This window comes from Protopterus annectens, chromosome 13.part0, assembly GCF_019279795.1.
Source record: "Protopterus annectens isolate FY-2018-M chromosome 13.part0, PAN1.0, whole genome shotgun sequence".
NCBI lineage: Eukaryota > Metazoa > Chordata > Ceratodontiformes > Protopteridae > Protopterus > Protopterus annectens.
Genome location: NC_056747.1, coordinates 1,239,854,836 through 1,239,875,900, shown reverse-complemented (window position 1 = coordinate 1,239,875,900; position 21,065 = coordinate 1,239,854,836). Strand labels below are relative to the sequence as shown.

The following is a 21,065-nucleotide window of genomic DNA, read 5'->3' as shown; positions in this document are numbered from 1 at the left end:
ATATCAAGGTTATGTGAAAATACACACTGGATACAGGAGCCAAGAATGACAGCTACTAGGCACAAGGCAGTGAAACCTGTTCTGGACAGGGTGCCTGTCTACTGCAAAATACATAAACACACACACAGACACTATACATTATCTGTTGGCAATTTGAACAACTCCAGGTCACCTACTTAAATAAAATTGGGAAATGGGAATGATCTGGAGTCCATTGATAAAAAACCCAGATAGGAGTCTGGGAGGACACACATACTCTGCAAAGGAGGAAGCCCAGCCACGAATCTAATCGAAATACTTCAGACTAAATTATGAGCATATGAACTGATGATTCACATCCAAAACAAAGCATAAAACATGCTCTTTAAAGTCTAATTGGTGTATGTATACATACACACATAAAAGTGTGTGTGTGTGTGTGTATATTATACACACACACACACACACACACACACACACAGGTGGGCAAGTGCAAATGCTTGTAACTGTCAGTCTGTGATGTGCACATTTTGACAGTGGAAAAACATGTAAACCCAGGAAGAGGAAACGGTATTTCTGTCAAAACGTACTGAAAACAGTTCTAAGACCAAAATTTACACGAGGAGGCTAAACACTTCACATCCTAACACTTGATACAGTATTCCTTTTAATTTTTTGCTAAACATGTTTAGAAAGACAAACAAGTTAAATCTAATAGACTTGTATTCAGACAGGAGAACATACCTTCTAGTTGCCTTACACTGCACTGTAGCAGATCTGGACTTTGCTGATCCACAGCTCTAGGGTCTGGGGTTTGATTCTGGTCTCATTTGCTGTCCATGTGACTTCTGCTTGGGGGGTTTGCTTCCACCTATAGAGACTTATTGCTTAGGTTGTCTGTGTGCGCCATGGTGTGTGTGTGTGTGTGTATACACATACGCATGATTGACATATGTGCATGACTGAGCACTACACTTGTATGGAGTGGTGTCCCAGCCTGGATGCTCTACACTAGAATAGAGTGGTTTCCCAGCCTGGATGCTCTACACTGGAATAGAGTGGTGTCCCAGCCTGGATGCTCTACACTGGAATGGAGTAGCGTCCCAGCCTGGATGCTCCTCTTTTTATACCCAGTGTTTCCGAGACCAGCCTCACACTGACCATGACCTGAACTAAACAGCGAGTGCCAAGATGTGGATGAATGTACCTCAACTGCTACTACTACACTCTATTGTAACTGTGCTCCTTGGGTCTGAGTTGGTACTGTAGGCATCATGCCACACACTACCTGCCTGGTTAGCAGCTATTTTTTTTTTAAAGATAAACAGAAAAGACCTGTGACTGCTACCAAAAGATCTTCCTTTGAAGGTCCTGTCACCCTCACACACAAAGACCACAAATGAGGGATAAATCAGTATAGACACTGACAGCAACCATGGCACAGGGGGACAGACAGTTGGCCTGTCCAACTATCATATTCATAGGCTGAAAATGTACCATCTAGCAATTGCCCAGACATTAAAAGTCTGATTTGCTTTTCAAAAATATGTGTCCCAAATTCCACACATCATCACAGTATAATTCTGCCATTTAAAAACAGAAATAAATGGGTGGCACCATGCCTAGTGGTACTGCATCAGCGTGTCAAGGTCCAAAGTTCTGTACTGGCCTTATCTTACTATGTGGGTGCTGCAAGCCACTGTCTGCAGGCATTCTCTCTATGCACTTGAGTTTTCTCTGAGATTCCAAAAGTATACCTTGTATACTTCATATGCCCCAACCCATTTGGCTCTGTTCATGAGCAAAATAGGTCCAAAAAAGATCAGTTCACATATCTGGTTAACAAATGAATAATTAAAATAGCAAGGCAATAGTGGTGAGGCTTGTCAAACTAGCTTTTTCTTTAAAATAAAAAAAGCTCCCTTCCCCACCAGCCTTCCGGTGAGCCAAGAATATAACACAAAATATGCAACAGTTATGTCAAGTAGAAATGCTTCTACTGTGGTCACAGGATAGATACCATGTTTGTGGGAGAGCTGTGTTACAAGGACTTAAAGGGCACTTACCAAACAGAGATGTTAACAATGCTCCTGTTCCAGAGGCCAGCATCTGTTGCAGTGGTGTAATTCCACTCCCAGGGCTCACACGCTGTGTCTCTGGCATCCTGGTATTCGTGTTGCTCAGCTGAGAAGGGCAATGAACATAAATCACAAAACCACGTTAACATTTATTTGGTTTTAGTTTCTGTACCAAATGCAAAAATACTGATCATAACTAAAAGTACAAAAAACAAATACAAACATTTTGCTACAGTACTTTAATGTACTTCCACAATAAGAAACAAACAAACCCTGAAAGAGTAGGGGAAATAAAATATCAAGTGTGGTAAATGCCATGTGAAAATACACACTGCACATCACATTTGCACATCTAAACTTTTACACTTCAAATGAAATTGCCTGGTGGTACCCACGCATTTTTCCCCCTCCATTTGCAATTCCTTGACCCCCCCCCCCAACAGACACAGACAGACACACAGAGACAGACACACACACCCTCCCTCTGCTGCTAACTTATGTTTTTGCTAACAAATGTTTCTTGTACTTACTCTGTTTGATAAGCAGATAAAATGCTTGACATGGACTGCTTACATTTGAAGATGACAGAAGCAAACACTATTCAGCAACAGAATTATTACTACAATAAATTGAAACTAATGGCTAATGCAGACAGTCTCCAATAAAGGGTAGGAGCAGAAGCACAGACACACTAAAAAAATGTAATGCACCTCTCTAATGAAAAGCAAAGTGAAGTTAGGAATAATAAGCAATCATTAAACAAGCCAAAATGAGCCTAAATAAATAAATAAATAAATAATGCAGACAAAAAGCAGAGTAATGAAACACTTCCAGCAAACTCTGAGTTGCCATGAACATAGTAAGTTAGAGACTAAAATTGTAGCAAACAATAAAACATTTAGAGGAAGTTACATACCTGGTAAAAAGTTTAAGTCATGGCAGAAATAGACATAGTGGTGTGCAACACTTTTTATATCATCAGCCACAAGAAATACAAATGGGTCTTTTGGACTCTTGCTGTAGACAGCAGGGGGTTTAGAATGACAGGAACATAGAACATGCCTATACACTTTCTGCTTTGTTCCTGTCCTGTCCTGTCCTAGACTTATCCTGGTTTACAAATGCCAAAATAAATAAAATATGACCACAGTGATAAAGCAGGCTACAGTGACAAAGACTGGAACACAAAGTAAAAAAACTTAACTAAAATGTCACTACAGTCTTCTTCACAAGGCAACACAGGATGTTCTTCTTGTGCCACCCACCCCCCACCCTTTGCATTCCTTTTGGACTGAAAGTCAACAGTACAGGAGGCATCTAAAATAAGAAAGAGAAATTACTATCATTACTAGTACAACGGTATGAGGTGAAAGTGGTGCAGTAATCAGTAAAAAAATGTCATTAGTGTTGCGCATCTTTAAAGTTAGACAGATGGATTTTCTATGCAATGCAACAATCTACTGCACTGCACCCAAGGTCTGCTAACACAGCAGCTGCACCTCTGCCGAAGGGGACTGGTAGCGCAGCTCGTTACACAGCAGCTGCACCTCTGCCGAAGGGGATGGGTAGCGCAGCTTGTTACACAGCAGCTGCACCTCTGCCGAAGGGTAGCGCAGCTCATTACACAGCAGCTGCACCACTGCCGAAGGGTAGCGCAGCTCGTTACACAGCAGCTGCACCACTGCCGAAGGAGACTCGTAGAGCAGCTCGTTACACAGCAGCTGCACCTCTGCTGAAGGGTAGCGCAGCTCGTTACACAGCAGCTGCACCTCTGCTGAAGGGTAGCGCAGCTCGTTACACAGCAGCTGCACCACTGCCGAAGGGTAGCGCAGCTCGTTACACAGCAGCTGCACCACTGCCGAAGGAGACTGGTAGAGCAGCACGTTACACAGCAGCTGCACCTCTGCCAAAGGTGACAGATAGCGCAGCTCGTTACACAGCAGCTGCACCTCTGCTGAAGGGGACAGGTAGTGCAGCTCGTTACACAGCAGCTGCACCTCTGCCAAAGGAGACTGGTAGCGCAGCTCGTTACACAGCACCTGCACCTCTGCCGAAGGGGATGGGTAGTACAGCTTGTTACACAGCACCTGCACCTCTACCAAAAGAGACTGGTAGCGCAGCTCGTTACACAGCACCTGCACCTCTGCCGAAGGGGATGGGTAGTACAGCTTGTTACACAGCACCTGCACCTCTACCAAAAGAGACTGGTAGCGCAGGTCGTTACACAGCACCTGCACCTCTACCGAAGGAGACTGGTAGCACAGCTCTTTACACAGCACCTGCACCTCTGCCGAAGGAGACGGGTAGCACAGCTCATTACACAGCACCTGCACCTCTACCGAGGGAGATGGGTAGCGCAGCTCATTACGCAGCACCTGCACCTCTACCGAAGGAGACTGAAGTGTAGCTCGTTGCACAGCACCTGCACCTCTACTGAAGGAGATGGGAAGTGTAGCTCATTGCACAGCACCTGCACTTCTCCAGAGGAAGAAGGGAAGTGTAACTTGTTACACAACACCTGCACTTCTACTGAAGGAGATGGGTAGCACAGCTCATTACACAGCACCTCTACCGAAGGAGATGGGAAGTGTAGCTCATTGCACAGCACCTGCACTTCTACAGAGGAAGACGGGAAGTGTAGCTTGTTACACAGCACCTGCACTTCTACTGAAGAAGATGGGTAGTATAGCTTGTTATTCATCCTCAAACCCACTACATCAAAAAAAGAAATCCTCTAGTTGTGGCAATAAGGATACGGGGGCAATCCCATGCTTCAAGGATCCCCAGATTGTTCTACTTTTGTTTTAATCCTATGCCAATGTTTTGCTTACTACTGCAGGTCAAAGGAATGGACTAAGACTAGCAAAATATACAAATCTATCTTTATGTTTATCTTAGTAAACTCAACGAAAACTTCAAATACAACTTTGTTTCAAGGTGATACGAGGCTGTAGAGTACGTTAATTGCAACACTGGGATGTACTCATAGCCATGTGAAGGAAAACCTCACTTTCGTTGTTAGATGAGTTTAATACTGCTAAATGAGTTTAACACTGCTAGATTCCCAATGTGAAACACAAATGAACAATAATGCAGCATGATCTATACAATTTCAATTTACCAAATCAGACACATACTCCTTCCTTAACCGCAGATACAAGACATGGAATTAAAACTACATTCATCATCACACTGACCCTACCAGTGTATGCCATTCTGAAGCATTTCCCATCAGTTCCATATAGGTTTGTTTGTGTCTTTTGGCTTTTCCCGATTAGGGGTCACCACAGCGGAACTCCGGTCCGCTAATGATTGGCAGTAGATTTTTTATGTGTTGGCTATCGCAGCACCACTACCGCAGTATCAGTTCCATATATACGGTCCAATATAAACTGGGTGCATTCTGGTCAGATTCTGTGTCTGAAACTCTCAAATAATATTTTTCTCTCTCGCCACAGTTGTGCAAATGATGAAATTAGCATAAATATAAACATGGGGGTGCAGCACCCCAGAGGAGGGGTGCAGAGAACTGCCCACCTTGCTAAAATGCTTGGTTTTTTTTTAAACCTTTCGTTTTGTCAGCTTGAAGTATCAACAAGTGTGTTTAGTTTGATTGACGCATTAGCAAATTTGATATGAAATTTAGGAAAGCTTTCCTGTCTTAGTCTCCTCTGCTAATATGTGTAAAAAGACCACTGTTACCAGATCTAGGACTCCCTGCTTCTTGCAAACACAGCTGTCATGTGATGCATTGCTTTGTAAAATGCATCGCTACATCCAATGGCAGCAGAGTATCATGTAGTGCCTAAATGCAGTAACAAATATAGTAAGAAAATCTTCTTGTCACCCAGCTCATAAGCAAGGATATGGCGTCCAGGTCCAAGCAAATAATACTACCACTCGACTCAGCCCTTATTAGACCCATCATTGTGTACAATGCACCTTTTGGCATGGAGTACAATGCACCCTTTGGCATGTAACTAGCCAGGAACTTGCAACAGTTGGAACATCCTCAAACATACTTCTCAACCTCTTAGAGCAAGAAATCTGGACAAAGCCATAAATAATGGTGGGACAAAGGCCCAAAAATAGGGACACTTCTTAAATATTGCTCATACAAACTTAGAAAGTTGGTGGAATAACAGGTTTTCCATTAGAATAAATTTTCTGAAGGGTATGAAGTCTGAAACTCAAATTCTGTCATTTTCTGACTCTAACCCTCAATGGTTTGCCAATGATTTGGCCAGAAAACCACAACTTTATGAGAAACAGACCAAAAATAAGAAAAATCTGGACATTCTGTGAAAATCTGTACGGTTGAGAGGTATACCCTCAAAGGTTCCCCAACAGGAGAATCCAGTCTATGAATATATTGTCCTACACAGATCACCTTAAGGTCCTATCTCTGTACTCAGTCTCTCACAGGTTACTGAGAGGCGCTCTATGACTAGCATGCAAGGCATCCTCAGATCCATCTCTGATGGATCTCTTGCACATCCACCAGACAAACTTCAGAAAACCTAGATCCAAGGATCCAAACTTTGTCTGTGACAAACAGAACCTGTTGGAGGGACTGATGCGTCTCAAATGATCCACACGCTACAGAATAAGCTCCCCATCTACATGTAGCAGAGATTTCATCCCTGACCCTGTTCAAAAGAAACCTTACTCAATGGATAGGAAATTGCAAATTCACCCCTGGCCTGGCCCCCATGTCTCACTTGGGGATTAAATGTACTTATTTTTGATCTCTGTCTATTAAACACACTCCCCACCCAAATAATCCTTAACCATCTTTTTACCAACATACCCCCACTAAGGAACTCTGGGATAAAATTGGGTTGGGTTCTATGGATAGGCTTTCAAAGACCTTTGTGGTCATTGGATAGCATGAACCTATGAATAGAACACGAACTTACCAGTAGAACAGACATTCTAGTCTTGTCTTACAGCCAGAGGTCCTTATAGGCTTACGCTGTCCTAACAAGCATGTTAAGGACAGGCATACCACACATGGTCAACAGCAATGCAATCAATAGCAGTGCAAATAAATGTATTATTTAGCATGTAGAATAAATACAGGAATTCTAGTTGCTTGAAACATAAATTTAGGTATATTGTGCAAGCTACCCTGTTAACAACTTAGCAGGATGGGAAGTCATATGTTTGAATGTCAGTTCAGTACTGGGTTGTGACAACAAGCAGTGCACTTCAGTACAGTATGCCGGCCTTCAAAAGGCCAATGTAGCCTGATTTCTAACTTTTGCAGTTCTGGTGGACAACCGAATGTAATTAAAACAAACCCTAATGTCCAATCTCTGGAGTTTTGGAATGATTTCCTATATCCATATCAGTATGCACAATTCAGACTAAAGCTATTTCTTGCAATTATCGCCATGTAAGAATGATTGCCACTACAAGTTTGCAGTTATTGTCATTTCATAAAAGTTAACTTGATCAGGGACCCTAACCACATGGTACACATTAATTTGTTTGAAAGGCATTTGTGCATTCACACTATTGTGCGACTTTAAATGCCGAACCAAACAATTTCGAATGGAACAAGATTTTGAAAATGGTAATCTGGAAAAACAGATTCGACCATTTTTGAAATCGAAATCTCCAAACATCGTTATGTAGGGGGTCAAGCCCCCCTACACCCCCCACACCCTTCTACTTTAATATTCAAACTCAGAGATCGCACTGAGGGAAAGGGTTCATTTCCCGATCCCCACTATAGTGCGATCTGCACCTGAAATGCCGACTTCCAATGAACGAATGCCAATGTGCATTCTCTCATTGAAAGTCAAACCATTGTCACTCGGCATTTCAGACATCTGGAGGTTGTACTTTTGCACTTTGGTGAATCGTACAACCTTTCAAACAAATGAATGTATACCTAACCACATACCTCAGTACCTGTTTGTACCTATAGAGCAGCTTGAATACAATACATTAAAAAATAAATCAGCAGTCTTGCACACTACAATAAAATGCATTCCATTGCTTTGTTAAACTGGACATTTCCATTTTTTAAATCTACCCAGGGCAACTCAGCCTAACATTTATTTTTAACATAAAAAAAAAAGACTTCATTTATCCTGACAGTTCAGAATTGTGGAACAAAGTGATCAATTGTGCATTTAATCACAAAAATGAGCAAGGAGATCACGATGCGTGTTTAATCATAAAAGGGGCAAGTGATTAAGGCAGGGTGTAAAATACAAGGTTTACAACATCCCTTTGCTTAATTTACAAGTTACTGGGCAAACTCTGATGCACACTTAAATTAACAGTATGTATAAAGATACAGGAGCATACAACATTATTGCATGTCAAAGTTTGTTCACAATTTTATTACCTCAACTCTCACACTATTAAGGAAACATTCAGTAAGTTGTAAAGAAACCACCACTCCTTTTGCATAACATTTGAGAGCAGTCTACAACAAACTTTTCCAGCAATTCTGCCCTTTATATGGCAGAGACCAAAAAATCAGCTTTAGTGGTCTGGTCTGATAACTACTATCTACATAGCAGGAAAGGGTGTTGTACACACAGTCAAGCTAATCATGGACTGTTCACAAGCAAACAGCACCATGGATATGATGGAATTTCTAGAAGTTTGTGAGTGAGCATTCTGCATCAGAGAGATAGCTGCAATGGAAGCAGAAACTCAGCTGGAGTAGTCAGCGCCCACTTTAAAGTTTCAAGGACGTTAAACCTGTTATCAGACGAGATGACAGCCTCTCATGTTATGCAGAAAACAGAATCCAAGCAAGGTGGCTGTTTCCGCAAAAATTACATCACCAGAGGAAATAAGCATTATAAAGTAGACATAAGTGTGTTCAAACACTACCTACATATTGCATTTATTTTTCTCTAAAAGCGGATGTCTCCTCAGGGTTAAATTTGTTTAGAAATACATGGTGTTTCCTTGTATTTCACCTCTTATGGCATACCAGAAACAAAACAGTACAGATGAGTACAAAGGAATTGTGACAACTCGGCTCCTTTACCACTGCAATAGCCACATACTGGAGGTCATTTCAGAACTATGATGGAGGGGATGGGGTGGGGGATAGAGAGGATATAGCCATTAAAGGATATTCTGTATCCCAAAGTTCTATAGCAGTAGTGTAAGGTGCAACTGTAGGAACCAAGAATCAATGAGACGATGTTACGCCAGAACCTCAATTCCTAGCTCCCAAGGCCCACCCCTAGGAAAGTACAGTTGTGTACACTTACCATAAATGTAGATGTTCGAGTGTATTCACTGTTGCAGTCATCACACTTGGTTATCTGCCTGCAGGTAGCCCTCAGTCGGCCCGAATACCAGAGACTTAGTATTTCTGCTTCGGTTGCTGTCGCTCCAGGTCTGACGTCAGGTCGCCAGGGGTATAAAAACAGGCAGCTGATGCCATTACATTAGTTTTTCTTGCACCAAATGTAAGGAGCCCCCCAATAGGGAGCTAAGCTATGGTGGAAACCACCACCAGTAAAAAGTAAATACCAATACCCCTGCAAGGAGTAAGTAGTATACACAGAGAGGAGGGAGAGAGAGCATGGGGCTGGAGGGAGGGAAACCAGGACTGCAACAGTGAATACACTCGAACATCTACATTTTTGGTAAGTGTACACAACTGTACTATGTTCTTCGTGTTTCACTGTTGCAGTCATCACACTTGGGTTGATTCCCAAAGCTGTAGAAAGGGTGGAGACAGTCAAGAAGGGTTTGGGCTGGCTAGAATGCCCTGCAGGACTGCAGCTGCAAAACTCACCCTGGATTTGGAAAATATAGGCAGGTGGTAATGCTTGGTGAATGTGTGTACAGAACTCCAGGTAGCAGCCTCCAGAACGTCCCTGGTAGGAACTCCCCTGAGGAATGCTGTAGAGGTAGTAGTTGCCCTAGTGGAATGTGTTCTGCCCCCCTGAGGGGTTCGTTTCCCATGGTTTTTGTAGAAGAAATGGATACAGTGTGCTATCCATTTGGAAATTGTCTGTTTTGAAATGGCCTTGCCCTCCGCCCCTGGTGCAAAACCACAATTAACTGGTCAGATTTCCTGAAGGACTTAGTCCTATCCAGGTAAAATCTGTGCTGTCTGTGCACATCCAAGGAGTGCTGGATCCTTTCCCCTTTATTTTGAGGATTAGGAAAGAAGGTTGGCAAATGGATAGATTGGTTGAGAGCCATGTTGGACACCACTTTGGGCATAAAGGAAGGATTAATCCTGAGGGAGACCCTGTCAGCATGAAAAATAATGAAGGGTTCCCACTGCCATAAGTGCTTGTAGCCCAGACACTCTTCTTGCTGAAGTGATGGCCAGCAGCAATGCTGTTTTCCAAGAGAGGAATTTTAAGTCTGCTGACGCTGCAGGCTCAAAAGGGGGGGTAGTGTAAGCTTTTTCAGTACAAAGTTGAGGTCCCAAGCAGGGGTGGGTGCTCTCCTTGGTGGCCTTAATTTGCTTGACCCTCGCAGGAACCATTTGATGAGGGGGTGAGAGAATAGGGGTGGCTCAGAGTTGTAATGAGCCGAGACAGCAGAGGCATGAATCTTAATGGAGAAGGAAAGGCCTCTGTGGAGTAGATCCGCATTAGAGGTAGGGAGGGCAGAGTTGTGTCCTCTCCTTTAGACTGAATCTAGGAGCAATACCTTTTCCACTTATCAGCATAGGATTTCCTTGTACTGGGTTCTTCTGGCTTCAAGAATGACGTCCAGCACCTGCTTGCTTAAGCTGGTCACTGGGGGAGAATTCAAGGAATAAGCCAGGTTGTAAGATTTAGGGTTTGTAGTTGCAGATGCAAGATCTATCCCTCCTGCTGAGTGAGCAGGGTCAGGCTCTGTACCAGTGACAGGCTGCACAGGAGTGGGTACTAATGTTGGCATGGCCAGTCCGGGGCAATTAGAATTGTCCTTGGTCTGTCCTATCTTATCTTGAGCAATATTCTTGAGAGAAGGGGCAGAGGGGGAAATGCATAGATTGAGAGGTTTACCCACTGGAAGGATGGGGCATCCACTTTCCAGGCCCTGTTCTGAGGTGTCCTGGTGCAGAATTTGCTGAGCTGGTGATTGCAGGGGGAGGCAAAGAGATCCGCCTCTGGGGTCCCCCATTTCTGAATCAGAAGGCTGAAGGTGCTGGGCTCTAATTGACACTCATGTGGGTCTAGGAGATTTCTGCTCAAGTCATCTGCCAGTGAGTTTTGTTTGCCTGGCAGGAATTGAGCTTGCAGATGGACCTGCATGTCCAAGTCCGTGTTCCACAGGGCCATGACTAGCCTGCAGAGTGGGTAAGAGTGTGTTCCCCCCTGCTTGATGATGTACCACATAACTGTTGTGTTGCCCGTTTTTATTAGCAGGGGTCCTGGTGAGAGTAGGGATCTGAAAGCTGAGTGTGCTGAACAGCTAACATCTCTTTTTGGTTGATGTGCAGATGAATTTGACTTGGGCTCCAGTGTCCCTGAATGCACTTGTCATCCAGGTGTGCCCCCCAGGCATAGTCTGATGCATCTGTGGTTAGGGTCTGGGTGGCATGGGGTTGAGTAAAGGGTAGTCTCTTGTTGTGGTTGCATGCTGCTGCCCACCAAAGAAACTCTGTCCTTAGACAAGGTATTATAGGAATGACAGTTTCCAGGTCCTGAGAATGTTGGCACCAAAGACTTAAGTACCACTGAAGTTTCCTCATATGCAGTCTGGCATATGGAATTAGTAGGACATATGAGACCATAAACCCTAGGGCCTGCAGGATTTTTCTTGCAGATAGCTAGGTTTTGGTGGCTATTTGCGTGAAGTAGTCTGTCAGATAGGCTTGTTTTTCTGGAGTAAGGAATGCCATCTGGGATGCTGTGTCCAAGCTTACTCCCAGGAATACAATCTTTTGACTGTGGACTAGTTTTGATTTCTTTTCATTGATGGTGTACCCCAAGGAGGTTAGAAGTTTTTTTACAAATGTCAGGTGCTGCAACAGCATTTCCTGACTGCCTGCCTGAATCAGGCAGTCGTCCAAGTAAGGGTAAATTTGAATTTTTCTGTCTGCAGTAGGCAATGGCTGGAGCCAGACATTTTGTGAATACTCTGGGAGCAGTGGATAAGCCAAAGGAAAGTGCAAAAAACTGATAATGCATAGATCCTGCCCTAAAGCGTAGATATTTCCTGCAAGAGTCCCTGATAGGGATGTGCAGCTAGGCTTCTTTTAAGTCTAGGGTGGCTAACCAGGCATCTTTGGCCAGCATAGGAAGAAGCTGCTGCAGGATGAGCATTTTGAATTTTGGTACCACCAGGAAGGTGTTTAGAATGGAAAAATATAGGATTGGGCGCCAAGTGCCCTCTTTTCTGGGTACCAGGAAAAGTCTGCAATAGAACCCTTGACCTATCTATTCTGCAGGAACAGGCTGAATTGCCCTTCTAGAGAGCAGAGATTGAACTTGGTTTTGTGCCTCTTCCCACTGGTTTGAAGGAAGGTCTGGGAACTCTTTTAGGGTTGGCAGTGAGTGGAAGTACAATTTGTACCCCTGGGATACAATGTTGAGGACCCATCGGTCTTTGGTGATGGAAGTCCAGTTTTTTGTATGATGGGCAAATTTTCCTCCTAGGGGCACAAGCAGTTGGACAGAGGGTGGGGAGTGGAGTTGAGAAGTCATTGTAAATTATTTCCGTAAGGGGGTGGTTTAGCACTCCCTGTTTTTGAAGTGGATGCATTCCATGGCTTAGATCTCTGCATACCCTGAAACTGTAGTCTGGGGAGGTCCGTTTCCCCTGGGTCTAGTTTGAGATGGCCTTGAAAGGGATGGAAAGGACCAATGTTTTGAGGGGCAATGCCTACTGAATCTAGGAGGCTGTACTTGCAAGAAGTCTTTTGACTGTATGCATAGATTTAGCCTTTTTCTTCCATCTTTAAGAACCTCTTCTGCTTTGGTGCCAAACAGATTGCCCTTGTTCAAAGGAGCATCTAATAACTTTGATTTGACATGGTCTGGCAAGGTCTGCTCCTTAAGCAGAGTATGCATTCTCAGTACAGAACCAGTGACTGCTGCCCTGCAAGATGCTTCTAGGGCGTCAAAGCCACATTGCAAAGTATGCTTGCTGACTTGGCTTGTAGAATGCAAAAGCTCTTGTAATTCTTTAATTTTTGCACAGTCTGTAAAGGTAGCTATTTTTTTGCTTAATAAGTTCCATAATATTTTGTTGGTACTTCAGCATGTGAAATGGGCAATTCAAAGCCCTAATGGCGAGAGTTGCTTGCAGAGGTGTATACTTTCTTAACCCATCTGTCTAAAGCTCTGGAATCCTTGTCCGAAGAGGTGGGATTCTTAGCTGTAGTTGCTTTGATACCTTTAGGCCCCTGGGAGACTACCTCAGTAGGATTTCTGAAAAGGAATTTGTGAGAGTCAGGAACTCTGTAGTACCCGTCTGGTTTCCTAGGAGCAGGGGCTAAGGTGGATTCCATAAGACATCATCCACAACATCCAGGACTGGGGGTATTGCTAAAGGCCTATGTTGTGACAAATCTAGAAATTCTCCGAGTCTCTTTTTGGACTGAGTATAGTCTTGGCACTCCCAGTGGAAATGCTCTCAAAGTATTTAAGGTTTCACCAAAAGAAAAATCCTCTGGAGGAGAAGCAGAGGGAATGGATTCCTCTGCATCAGAGTCCTCATAAGTAGATAAAGGCATGTCTTCATAATCAGATACCTCAGAGTCGTCGGACTCTTTGTCTGTTAAAGCTGCTGGGGACAGGTCTCTTTCTCTTAGCAGGGGAAGGCGGACTTCCCCTAATCAGCATAATAAAGGTCTTCTGCCATTTTAAGCATTTGATGTTGTGGCAAGGAAACAGGTGCATGCGTTTGGGTCATTGTTTTTTTAGGCGTAGCGTGTACTCTTGGCCTTAAAAATTCGGTAGTTCTAGACAGAACTGAAGATGCGAAAAAAGTCTGTTTGTGTCGAATATCGGTAGTGCGAAGAACTGCCTCTGAAGCCAGTGCCTGCTCAGCGGCTCCAGACCCATCCAAGGTAGAGACATCCGCAGGTTCCATAGTAGAAGAAGAGTCTCGCAGTATACCGGACTCCGAACGGGTCTCGGTACAGGCCTGTGAATCCACTGAAGTGGGCATCAGGGGCTGCAAAAGCACCTCACGGAGTACCGGTGAACTGGCGACTAGCTTAACGGAAGTGCTGTCGGCAGTTTTGGACCTGTGCGGTCTGTCTCTGTCTTTATCCTTACGTTTTTTCAGATCTGTAGTCAGATGGCTTACCGAAGCCATTTCAGAATACGGAGATCGAAAATGAAAATATTTAGCGACAATAAGGGCCCGATGATGAATAGTTCGGGCATTGAACAAGGCACAAAACTGACAGCGAGTTATGTCATGGTCTGGGTCTAAACAGGTGACAGTAAGAATGGAAATCTCGGTGTGGTATTTGCTTTCCACAGGCAAGACAATTGTTAACTTTTTCTGACATCGGTTAGGGCAAGAAAAAAGGATCCCAACGGGGTACTTAGCTTCAGGATAATTCAATTCAGAAACAAAAACTCAGGTAGCAGCCGAACAGCACTTGTGCGAACGGCTTCTGCTTCAAGCTCCTCAGCAAGAAAGACTGATGTAATGGCGTTGGCTGCCTGTTTTTATACCCCCTGACGACCTGATGTCAGAACTGGAGTGACAGCAACCGACAGAGAAATACTAAGTCTTTGGTATTCGGGCCGATGGGCTACCTGCAGACAGATAACCCAAGTGTGATGACTGCAACAGTGAAACACGAAGAACATCTGCAAATATTCCAAGATACAAAACAAATATCCTTCAATGTTGCATTCTAATGTGTGTCTGTAAAGAAAGTACAGTTGTGTACTTACCATAAATGTAGATGTTCAAGTGTATTCACTGTTGCAGTCATTACATTTGGGTTATCTGCTTGCAGGCAGCCCTCAGTCGGCCTGATTAACAAATTCTAGGGTCCTGTGTCAGTTGCTGTCCCTTCTTCCATGACGTCAGGTCGTCAGGGTTATAAAACACGCAGCTGACGCCATTACATCAGTTTTTCATGCCCCAGATGTCAGGTGCCCCCCTAATGGGAAGCAATTAAATATAAAAGTACAAAGATATACCTCCAACAAAAAAGCAAATACACCCAAAAAGGCTTTTAAGCATAGTAAAGGAAAGTAGAGGTATAGCCAAAAGAAGTTAGGGGACTGGAGGGAGGGTAACCAAGACTGCAACAGTGAATACACTCTAACATCTACATTTATGATAAGTGTACACAACTGTACTATGCTCTTCGTGCTTCACTGTTGCAGTCATTACATTTGGGCAGATTCCCAAAGCTATGGTTGGGAGGAGGAATTGAGATAGCATTAGGGCCTGCTATAAGGCCCTGCAAGACTGCAGTGGCAAAGCCAGCTCTGGATTTAGAAAAAAGTGGCAAATGATAATGCTTGATGAAAGTATGTACAGAACTCCAGGTAGTAGCTTCTAGGATGTCCATGGTAGGGACGCCTTTGAGAAAGGCTGTAGAGGTAGATGCAGCCCTGGTGGAGTGAGGTCTGATCCCCTGGGGGATAGGTTTTCCATGGTGCTTATAGCAGAAATGAATGCAAATGCTTATACATTTAGAAATGGTTTGCTTTGAAATAGCCTTCCCCTCTGCCCCTGCAGCAAATGCCACCAGCAGTTGTTCAGATTTCCTTTGAGGTTTAGTCCTGTCCAAAGTAGAATCTATGTTGTCTGTGCACATCTAAGGAATGCAGTATCCGTTCCCCTTTATTCTGTGGATTGGGAAAGAAGGTTGGCAAATGAATGGACTTAAGAGACACACTGGATACCACCTTGGGCATGAAGGATGGATTGGTTCTGAGGGACACCCTGTCCGCATGAAAGATGATGAAAGGCTCCACTACCATAAGGGCCTGTAATTCAGATACCCTTCTAGCTGAAGTGATTGCTAAAAGGAAAGCTGTTTTCCAAGAAAAAAATTTTAAGTCTGCAGTAGCAACTGGCTCGAAAGGAGGTAGAGTAAGTTTCTCCAAGACAAAGTTACGGTCCCAGGCTGGGGTTGGAGCTCTCCTGGGTGGTGTCAAATTTTTTGCCCCTCTGAGGAACTGCTTGAGCAGTGGATGAGAGAAGAGGGGAGGTTCTGTGTTATAATGAGTTGAAATGGCTGAGGTGTGGATTTTAATGGAGGAAAAAGGCCCTTGTGAAGCATCCAGTTAAGTATTGTAAAATCCGAGGTAAATTGGGCGCTGCTGTGCTTATCGCTTGAGATTGGTTCCAGGCACAGAAACTTTTCCATTATTCAGCATAAGATTTTCTAGTACTAGGCCTCCTTGTCTCTAAAATGATATCCATCACAGGTTTGCTGAGGGATGGTAAAGGAGAGATTACGCAATTAGCCAGGCTGCAAGGTTCAGTGTTAAAAGCTGCGGGTGCAGAATCTGGTTCTCCTGCTGAGACAGCAGGGATGGAGTCTGAGGCAGGTGCCATGGAGATAACAGTGACACACTGCGCAGGAGGGGGTACCAGTGTTGGCGCGGCCAGTCTGGAGCAATCAAAATCATCCTTGGTTTGTACTGTTTGATTTTTACTAGTACTTTGGATAGCAGAGGCGGGGGGGGGGGAGGCATAGACTGATAGGTTTTTCCAGCTGAAGGACAGAGCATCCACTTTCCAGACAGAGCATCCACTTTCCAGGCTTGTTTGTGGGGAGTCCTTGTGAAAAATTTGTCCAATTGGTAGTTCTGGGAAGAGGCAAACCGGTCTCTATCTGGGCTCCCCAATTTGCTTGTCAATATGTTGAAAATCCTTGGTTCCAGTTTCCACTCGTGTGGGTCCATGAGGTTTCTGCTTAGTCAGTCTGCCAGTGTATTTAATTTTCCTGGCAGGAATTGAGCTTGTAGGTGCACTTGGTAGCTCAATGCTGTGTTCCACAGAGCCATGGCTAGTCTGCAGAGGGGGTAAGAATATGTACCCCCCCCCCTGCTTGTTTACGTACCACACAAAACAGTAGTGTTGCCGGTCTTTACCATTAGTTGTCCTGGAAGAATGTGGTCCTTGAAGTCTGTCAGAGCATTCTCTACAGCTAAAATTTATTTTTGATTGATATGCAGGTGCATTTGACTTGGGCTCCATTTGCCCTGAATGCACTTCCCTGCCAGGTGAGCCCCCCCCATGCATAGTCTGATGCATCTGTTGTTAGGGTTTGGGCGGTAGGGGTGGTGTGAATGGTATTCCTTTGTTTTGGTGGCAGGCCTCTGCCCACCAAAGGAACTCTAGGCGTAGGCAAGGTATGACAGGAATCATCGTTTCTAGGTCTTGAGAATGTTGACACCATAGGCTTTTTAGATACCACTGTAGTTTCCTCATATGCAGTCTTGCATATGGAAATAGAAGAATGCAGGAGGCCATGAACCCTAAGGCTTGCAATATTTGTCTTGCAGATAGCAGGGTCTTTGTGGCCACTTGTTTGAAGTAGGTTGTCAAATGAATTTGTTTCTCTGGTGTGAGGTAAGCCATCTGGGAAGTTGTATTCAAGCTTGCACCCAAGAATGTAATTTGTTGACAGGGTACCAGGTGTGATTGCTTTTCGTTTATGGTGTATCCCAGACAAGTTAGAAGCCTTTTTACAAAGGCCAGAGGATTCAAAAGTATGTTCTGGCATTCTGCCTGAATTAGACAATCTTACAGGTATGGGTATATTTGAATACTTCTTTGCCTGCAAAATGCAATAACTGGAGCTAGGCACTTTGTGAACCTGGGCGCAGTAGATAAGCCAAAGGGCAGTGCAGAGAACTGATAGTGCGTGTAGCCTGCTTTGAAGCGTAGGTATCTTCTGCAAGAGTCCCTGATTGGGATGTGCAGGTATGCTTCTTTTAAATCTAGTGTTGCCAACCAGGCATCTTTGTCTAGCATAGGAAGCAATTGAAGAGTCAGCATCTTGAATTTTGGAATATCCAAAAATGTGATTAGACAGGTCCAGGATAGGATGCCATGAATGGTCTTTTCTGGGTACCAGGAAATGTCTTGAGTAGAAACCTTGTCCCTTTTCCTCTTCTGGTACCAGTTGACTAGCCCCCATGCTTAAGAGAGAAAATACTTGTTTTTGGGCCTCTGCCCACTGATTTGGGGGTAGGTCTGGCCAACAACTCGGTGTTGCCAAAGTGTGGAAGTGAAATCTGTATCCCTGGGACACTATATTTAAAAAACCCATTTGTCCTGGGTAATGAGTTCCTAATTCTTTGCATGAAGAGCAATCTTTCCCCCCAAAGATGTAGTCAGTTGATAAGTGCTTGGAAATTTTAAAAGGAAGTCATTGAGACAGTTTACCATAGGGGGGAATCTTATTATTCCCAGATTTGGAAGTGGAGGCCCCCCACTGCTTAGTTCTGTGTGTCCCCTGGGACTGAACCTGGGGTTTTTGCTGTGTCTGGGTTTGGCTTGGGAAGACCTGGAAGGAGCTTGAAAGGACCAATTCTTAGAGGGCCAGTGCCTACTAAATCTAGGAGGCTGAACCTGTAAAAAATAGATTTAGCTTGATCTTCCATCTTTTTTAAGAACTTCCTCAGCTTTGTTGCCAAACAGGTGGTCCTGATTTAAAGGAGCATCCAACAATTTAGCTTTAACATGATCAGGCAAAGACTGCTCCTTAAGCAAAGCATGTCTTCTGAGCACAGACACAGTAACAGCAGCCCTGCAAGAGGCCTCTAATGAATCAAAACCACATTGCAAAGCATGTTTTCCAACTTGTTCAGCAGAATGCATTAAATCCTGTAATTCTTTATTTTCCACACAATCAGGAATCAACATCATTTTCTGTTTAAGCAGTCCAATAACATGTTGCTGACACTTTAACATATGAAACGGTCAGTTTAAAGCTCTAATGGTCAAGGTTGCAGAAGTATAAACCTTCTTACCCCATCTATCCAGTGCCCAGGAGTCTCTATCAGAAGGGGTAGGATTTTTAGCAGTAGAAGCCTTAATGCCCTTGGGCCCCTGTGAAATAGTCTCTGGATCTGCAATAGGATTTTTGAAAAGGAACTTGTGGGACCCGTCCGGGACCCTGTATTATCTGTCAGGTTTTCTGGGAGCAGGAGGCAGGGAATCAGGGACCAAACTAGATTCCAAAAAAGCATCATCAACAATGTCTAGTACAGGAGGAATAGCTAAAGGCCTATGCTGAGGAAGGAGAAGGAAATCCCTAAGCCTCTTTTTTGAATCAGAAAAATCCTGGCTTTCCCAGTGAAAATGCTAAGGTTTCCCCAAAAGAAAAATCCTCAGGAGGGGAAGCAGAGGGAATAGAGTCCTCTACATCAGAATCTTCATAAGTAGATAAGGGCGAATCCAGATCATCTGAAGAATCAGAAAAAAACAGAATCCTGATCAGAAGATTCATAATCAACTTCAGTCCTAGGCCTCTTAGAAAGGGGGGGGGGGTGGCTACCCCTAATTAGAGTTATTAGATCTTTAGCCATTCATATCATTTTTTTTTTTTTTAAGGCACAGAGGCCTGAGCATGTGGCCTGGGCATCGTTTTTTTTAATGAACGCCATGATATTAATAATATAACATTTCTGGATGTCCTTGTACATAAGCTCCCTGATGGTACCTTGGAAACGGAAATGTATAGAAAGTTCCCACAATACAACTCCCTATTACATGCTTCTAGCTACCATCCTCCACACATAACTAGGAACATTCTCAAATCTCAGTTTATTAGAGCCAAGCGTATTTGTTCGAAACAGTCTACATTCTGTTTCAATCAATGTGACTTAAACAGGTTTAAACAAAGGGGCTATAAAGTTGGCAACATATCAGCTGCCATACATCAGGTGAATAACATGGAGAGATCTGATTTACTTCAATACAGGGATCGTACAGGTACAGCATCGCAAACATTAAGATTCACTACCACTTATGCTCGGAACACTAATTATCTTTTAGACAGTGTCCGTAGACATTGGAATATTTTACAATCTGATCAAATAGTTGCTAATGTTATTCCAGACAGATGCATTTTTTCATACAGAAATGGAAAGAATCTTAAATCTTATTTCAATCACTATAAATATAGTGACAATAAACATTCTGTATCTAAACAGACTACTATATCAGGGAAGACTATACATGGATGCTCCCCATGTGGCCATTGTTCTAATTGCAAATATATTAGCACATCCAAAGTTTTTTCTAGTAGAAATTGCTCCCAGGTTTTTGACATAAGCTTTTTTGCTAATTGTAGTAACGATTGGGTTGTTTACCTGGCTACATGCAACTGTGGAGCATTCTATGTAGGGCAGACATCTCGTCCCATCAGATCACGCATTTCTGAACACGAGTAACATTAAACATAAAAAACTGACAAATGCCTTATATAAACATCAGTTGATGCATCTGACTGCTGAATTTAAGTTTATTATTATTGATGTAGTATATGGAAACCGTACAAATAAAACTGGGTGGCATAATATATTGAATAGCAAAGAGAAAAAGTGGATCATAAAGATTGGGGGTTTATTTTCCCCTGGACTAAATGAATATTTATGAGTATTCAACCAATGGGTAATATCTTTATAGTATTTAAACAGCATGTGTTTTTTGAATTGAATCTATACACTGAGGAAGGCTATGTTGTTGTTCCAGCCGAAACCGGTTTGTTTTTTTGCTGTATGTATCATTGAAAACATTTATTTCAGTCACTTTTGCTGGCTCTTTGTTTTTTGTCCATCGTTTTTTTTAGACATGGATCGAGATTTAGGCCTAAGTAAAGAAGGAGGCGTCAGTTTGATATGCAAGTCCGTAGGCCTGAATACACCCTCCGAAGCCGGTGCCTGCACAGTGGCTCCATACCCATCCAAGGTAGAGACATCCGCGGGTTCCATAGTTGAAGTATCTTGCGGCATACCAGACTCCGAATGGGTCTCAGTAGAGGCTTGCGAATCAGAAGTAGTGGGTATCAGGAGCTGTAAAAGCAACTCACTGAGTACCAGCGAACTGGCGACTGGCTTAGAAGCGTCATCAGCAGTT

General features: G+C 43.5%; 1 protein-coding gene across 5 annotated transcripts in view; it reads right to left on the bottom strand.

Annotated features, from left to right (window-relative positions):
• The window catches only part of LOC122788226 (solute carrier family 25 member 39-like), a 389,064-nt gene that overhangs the window by 241,065 nt on the left and 126,934 nt on the right, over positions 1 to 21,065 (bottom strand). For all 5 annotated transcript variants that reach the window (XM_044055249.1, XM_044055252.1, XM_044055251.1 and 2 more), the window contains exon 2: positions 2,046 to 2,163. In XM_044055249.1, coding sequence (XP_043911184.1) covers positions 2,046 to 2,142 — 97 coding nt within the window. In that variant the 5' untranslated portion in view covers positions 2,143 to 2,163. The remainder of the gene's footprint in view (positions 1 to 2,045; positions 2,164 to 21,065) is intronic.